The sequence below is a fragment of the Pseudochaenichthys georgianus genome, unplaced genomic scaffold, assembly GCF_902827115.2.
Source record: "Pseudochaenichthys georgianus unplaced genomic scaffold, fPseGeo1.2 scaffold_1114_arrow_ctg1, whole genome shotgun sequence".
NCBI lineage: Eukaryota > Metazoa > Chordata > Actinopteri > Perciformes > Channichthyidae > Pseudochaenichthys > Pseudochaenichthys georgianus.
In genome coordinates this window covers 31626-37977 of record NW_027262066.1, presented here as the reverse complement: position 1 = coordinate 37977, position 6352 = coordinate 31626, and the positions used below count along the sequence as shown (strand labels likewise).

General features: G+C 44.2%; 1 protein-coding gene across 1 annotated transcript; it reads right to left on the bottom strand.

Moving 5' to 3' along the window:
* Positions 1 to 235: 235 nt before the first annotated feature.
* Positions 236 to 3050, bottom strand: LOC139433175 (uncharacterized). The gene is made up of 4 exons (XM_071202073.1): positions 2598 to 3050; positions 1540 to 2108; positions 1214 to 1464; positions 236 to 244 (listed from the first exon to the last, which is right to left on the bottom strand). The coding sequence occupies exons 1-4, from the start codon at positions 3026 to 3028 to the stop codon at positions 236 to 238; spliced, it is 1260 nt and encodes a 419-aa protein (XP_071058174.1). The 5' UTR covers positions 3029 to 3050.
* Positions 3051 to 6352: the final 3302 nt, after the last annotated feature.

Here is a 6352-nt window from a genome sequence, read left to right as displayed (position 1 = left end):
TGCTGCATGAGTTTTTAAAGGACTTTGGAAAGGGCTAAAGAGATACTTTTTCACAGGGCATTGTTTTTGCCTTAATGATGGACAAAAAACAAGAATAGACCTGAATAGGGGGACACAATCATGTTTGGACCTCATACTTGTGACGGATAGTTTAGTTAAATCGTGTGAATGGTATGTAAAAAGTGCCTGTCCCATAGGAAGTGATCATTACCCAGTGTTACGTCCCCACTAAGGTCTAGGGGACCTGGAGACAATAACGTACAACCAATAATTATGAGAGAGTCAGAGTAAAGGTTGACAAAAGGTTTATTCCTTGTAACCTATCATACAATACAATTAAACAGAAACACTCTGTTTGGAGGAGGAGGAGTCAAAGGATTGTGCCAAACAAAAGAAACAAGCATAACAAAACCAGGCCTATCTCTACAACTATCCTTTGAAACCAAACTCAAACAAAAACCCTCACTAACTAACTACAAAGAATTTGACAAAACAATATACAGGGGTGGCAACAATCCGCTTACCTAGTGTGTCTAAACAATAGTTAGCTCGGTGGTGAGAAATGTACAGGGTACCCCAGACTTACCTAACTCCTCCACCTCTCAACACACACACATTAACAAAGTTCAGATTATTCAAATAGCTTTAGTTGCTAAACACAGCCGTGTTCCTTCCTCAGCAACAGGCCCAGAGTGAGAGAGAGAAGACTTCCTGGGTGCCTCCTTTATGGTCGGCCCTGGTTGCTGATAGGCCAGCTGAGGGTGAGAGGATCCAATCAGCCATCAGACTCAGGTGCACAGGCAGATACCGATCAGCTGCTGATTAGCTGTGCAGAAGACAGGGAGAAGAGAGAAACCCAGGAGGGAAGGAAAACCACACATGTACAGCCTGCCTGGCACGTAACACCCCCACACATATAAATCCAAACAGTATGTTTGGCCCTTACAATGAACATTCTATTTACATAGCACGAGATAGTGCATCGGCAAGAACATTATCGGACCCCTTTTTATAACCTCTCTCTTAACTGGGTTAACTCTGTACGCACGCTGTTTGATGGGCGAGGGGTTGGTCAAAACCACATCATGCGCTAGGACAGAAGTTTGTGATGGAGTGTCATTAAAAAGACTTGCAAAGTCAAATATCAGTTTCTGTATATCACTTCCTTGATATCAGGAAGATGAGACAAGTAATTGGGCAAATCAGCTAATACCTCAGTATTGCTTAGTCTTGCCCCCTGTGGTGTTGCACTGCGCATCACCAACTCATCCTCATCCTCATTTGAGCTCACCTTTGAAACTGAAGCCATAGGAGAGACGGTTGTCTCCACCTGGTGAGCTTTAGAAGACTCACTTTGGTCTTCCCTGGTGCAGTACTTCTTCAGCATGTTGATATGACACACTCTGGTAGGACGTCTGCGGTCAGGTGTTTGAATGACGTAGTTTGTTTCACCGAGCTTCTTATCTACAACATAAGGGCCAGAAAATTTAGTAGACAGAGCAGAGCCAGGTACAGGCAATAGAACCAACACCTTGTCACCTGGCTGAAACAAGCGTGCTACCGCCTTCTGGTCGTAGCGTTTCTTCATGTTCCCCTGGGTAGAGGTCAAAGCTTCCCTAGCCAAGGAGCAAGCACGATTTAGACGATCCTTAAGTTTGGCGACATACTCCGGGATACTGCCAACTGTTTTCGTAGGCATGATCAAATGCTCTTTAAGAACCCTTAAAGGACCTCTGACCTCATGTCCAAACACTAGCTCAGCAGGACTAAAACCTAGAGACTCCTGAACAGCTTCACGGGCAGCAAATAACACTAAAGGAACACCGTCATCCCAATCTTTATGAGACTCATGGCAATGTTTTCTTAACATGCATTTCATAGTCTGGTGAAACCTCTCTAATGCCCCCTGACTTTCAGGATGATATGGGCTGGATGTCACATGCTTGATACCTAAGGTGTCAAGTACCCGGGCAAACACTTTAGACATGAAGTTGGTACCTTGGTCTGTTTGAACTACCTTCGGTAGACCAAACATGGAGAAAAACTTCAGAAGTGCCTTGGTGATGACCGGGGCAGTAATTTTCCGTAGTGGGATGGCTTCTGGGAACCTAGTGGAAGCACACATGACAGTTAAGAGAAACTGGTTTGCAGTTTTAGTTTTAGGTAAGGGTCCCACACAATCCACAATCACCCTTTCAAATGGCTCTCCCATTACCGGAATAGGAATGAGAGGAGCAGGGTGAATCACCTGATTCGGTTTACCAACAACTTGGCACACATGACATGTTCGACAATAAAGAACTACATCAGACTTAAGTCCTGGCCAAAAGAAGTGTTTTAAAACTCTTTGATATGTTTTTGTTACCCCCATGTGACCTGACCACGGATGATCATGAGCCAAGGACATCACCTGAGAACGATAGGTTGTTGGCACGACAACTTGATAAATTGCTAAGGAGTCTGACTCCTCACAGGCATCACTAATCCAGCGACGCATTAATAGGTGATCTTCCATAATGTAGGCCATCTTCTTTGACTTGGCCTCTTCGTGACTGATAACAGAAGAGAGACATTTAGAAAGTGTTTCATCACTTAACTGGGCTGCCATGAATTCTTCCCGAGTGGCAGGCAGTTGTACAAGCTCTGGGCTGTTACTGGGTGATCCAGCACCAGCAGACCGGGCCTCCTCTGGCAGTCGGTCCGACACTGTCATGTCTTCAAGAAACTGCCCTGTAGCAAGAAAATAATCAGACAAGTCCTCTCCGTATTTCTTTGACTGTGCCCTTGTAACAACACAAGCAGGAAAGATTTCGGGAGGTACTTCAGCTGATTTCTCTGCATCTAAACTTAGATCAGGAGAATCAATGACCTCAGGTACTGGCTTAACTTTGCCCCCAGCCAAGTCATTACTGAGGATGAAATCAACACCTTTGATGGGCAAGGCAGGGAGGACAGCTACTTTAAAGAATCCTTTGACAAGAGATGAGTGAATATAAACATTGTGCAAAGGAGCCGCAACTAGTGTCATGCCTACCCCTTGAACAACAGCACTTGATCCACATGATGATCTGGAGGTTAAAGGTAAGATGCCTTCCCTAATAATGGACTGAGAACCTCCTGTGTCCCTAAGTATCTGTACTGGCAGCTGGTCTTTAGGATCCCCTGTTAAAGAAACAAAGCCCTTGGAAATAAAGGGTTTGAAACAGGGATCAGGTACATCATCTTCCTGGGACATTTCTATATCTGATAGGGAAACTCCTTTAATGAGTCCCATGCCTTTTGGCGTTTGAAAGCGTTGCGAAAATTGTTGTTTACGCTTTAAGAAATGACACCCTGAAATAAGGTGTCCTGTTTTATGGCAGTAGTTGCACTCACGGGGCCCCCGTGGAGGTGATGGTGGTCCTCTAGACCTTTCAAAAGTTGTTGGGCCAAGATCAGGTCTTCCGGTTAGTGATATTGAAGCACTATCTGGGCGCAAGGGTGAAGAAAACACAGTCTTGTGAGTGAGCATAAATTCATCTGCTAAAACAGCTGCCTTAGCCAGTGAAGTAACCTTCTGTTCATTTAAGCATATCACCATCCTTTCAGGCAAAGAATTCTTAAAATCTTCCAAGAGAAGTAACTGACAAAGACTCTCAAAATGATCCTTCACTTCATTAGCCGCACACCATTTATCAAAGAGAATGCCCTTCTCTCGCGCAAACTCAACAAATGTCTGCGTAGCAGACTTTTTATGGTTTCTGAACTTTTGTCTGTAGGCCTCCGGCACAAGCTCATAAGCACGCAATATCGACTCTTTAAGCACTTCGTACTGCAAGCTTTCTTCCAAAGAAAGTGAAGATACCACTTCCTGAGCCTTACCTACTAATTTGCACTGAAGTAGGATTGGCCACATGTCTTTAGGCCAGACCAGTGCGGTAGCAATTCTCTCAAAAGCACAAAAATATGAGTCAACCTCTGACTCTCTAAAAGTTGGCACTAAAGCAATATTTTTACTAACATCAAAACTCTTTGTATGAGAGACTGTATGTGAAGGTCTTGACCTCTCAAATGTCTGCTCTGAAGAGATTCTCAGGGCATCAACTTCAAGCCGCTTTAACGTGATTTCTTTCTCAGCTTCTATCTCTAACTTGCGAATCTGCAGCCTGTGTTCATAGTCCGCTCTACGCTCCTTTTCCTGGCCCTCCATCTGAAGACGGACAAGACGAACTTTTAGTTTGGCATCACTACTTGCACCTAAGCTACCCGGAGAGAAAGCCTCAAACCTAGGAAGCGTTGCAGGAGGAGCTTGAGGACTAAACTTGTCAACTCTAGGTGTAGCTAATACTCTTTCCCTATCATCTTCAATAGACACCTCAGCCCTAGGCTGAGTTGACATGCTTGGGATTACAAGAATCTTTAACTCCTCTAGTTTTTGCAGGATTTTCTCTCTTATCTCTTTTTTTACTTTATACTTGTCTACTGTAATGTTAAAGTGAGCTGCGATACATAACATGTCATCTTTGCGACAGGAATACAACGTATCAACACTTGGACTTTCAATAAAGTCCTGTAAGTCAAAACCCATTTTTCAGCCAATGTACAACACCTACAATAACTTCTCAATTATTGGTTGTTTTTATTTCAGGAAAATAGATATCCCGGACGAGCCCCCATTTGTTACGTCCCCACTAAGGTCTAGGGGACCTGGAGACAATAACGTACAACCAATAATTATGAGAGAGTCAGAGTAAAGGTTGACAAAAGGTTTATTCCTTGTAACCTATCATATCATACAATTAAACAGAAACACTCTGTGAGGAGGAGGAGTCAAAGGATTGTGCCAAACAAAAGAAACAAGCATAACAAAACCAGGCCTATCTCTACAACTATCCTTTGAAACCAAACTCAAACAAAAACCCTCACTAACTAACTACAAAGAATTTGACAAAACAATATACAGGGGTGGCAACAATCCACTTACCTAGTGTGTCTAAACAATAGTTAGCTCGGTGGTGAGAAATGTACAGGGTACCCCAGACTTACCTAACTCCTCCACCTCTCAACACACACACATTAACAAAGTTCAGATTATTCAAATAGCTTTAGTTGCTAAACACAGCCGTGTTCCTTCCTCAGCAACAGGCCCAGAGTGAGAGAGAGAAGACTTCCTGGGTGCCTCCTTTATGGTCGGCCCTGGTTGCTGATAGGCCAGCTGAGGGTGAGAGGATCCAATCAGCCATCAGACTCAGGTGCACAGGCAGATACCGATCAGCTGCTGATTAGCTGTGCAGAAGACAGGGAGAAGAGAGAAACACAGGAGGGAAGGAAAACCACACATGTACAGCCTGCCTGGCACGTAACACCCAGTAACATCACACTTGTGTAAATGGATGGAGAAGATGATAGTGTATAGACTATCACATGTCTTAGAACAAAGAGGGTTACTGAGTGGAACGAGTGGTGTCATAAATGTTGTATTTAATATGTTAATATATTGTTTAATGTTACACTTCACACAAGTCACGACTGTTTGCAGTTAATGTCGTTGCCGTGTGTAGCGTTAGTTTATATAATGTGCAGCGCTTCAAACAGTGTGCTGCCTTAAAGGCATTTTATAATGTTATAATTTGTTTGCAGTTCATAAAGTCACCACTAGGAGTGATAATGGTATTGTTATCTTTAAATTCGCCGTTCTTAGCCTCACTTCCGGTTTAGCGTTAGAGAAACGGAATGGTCTGATGCCCCTTTCACACCAGCGCCTTTTCAGCTCCGGCTCGGAGCTAGAGCCTGAAAAGCGCTGGGTTTTCCAGTTCACACCGGAGCGGCGCCGGCTCTTAGCTCCGGAATCCGCTTCATTTCCAGCTCCAAAAAATTGTCGGTCCAGAGGCAAGAGCTTTGGAGCTAAGAGGCGACGTCGCTTACGTCTCTCTTACGTCGAGGCGTGCAGGAAACTAAACCCACCTCCCATGGGTCGACTGTCATGCCTGCCTACAAGCAGTAGTGCCTATAAACACACTTTATAAAGTCAGGCAGCACTAACCAGGCTTCGTGTGGTTCTGTTTATTTGTGCCTTACTTTGACCATCCGTTCACTGTTATCGATCATTGTGGAGAGAGGCAGACGTGTTGTTTTGTATTATTGCAGCTATCGGATGCAAGTAGTCAGTTTAGCTTCGGTTGCTATGCCAACATCACCCGTTTTATACCAGAGAAACTTTCATAACAGCGTTGTGATACCAAACAGTGTCAATTCAGACTGACACACATTCACTTAGGCTAAGGGGAACTGGGGATATGCATCAGCTGCTTGTGTGAGTCGGACAGTGAATACTTTAGAGCGGCCGCTGCAGTGTGAGCTAACGGGAGCTAAC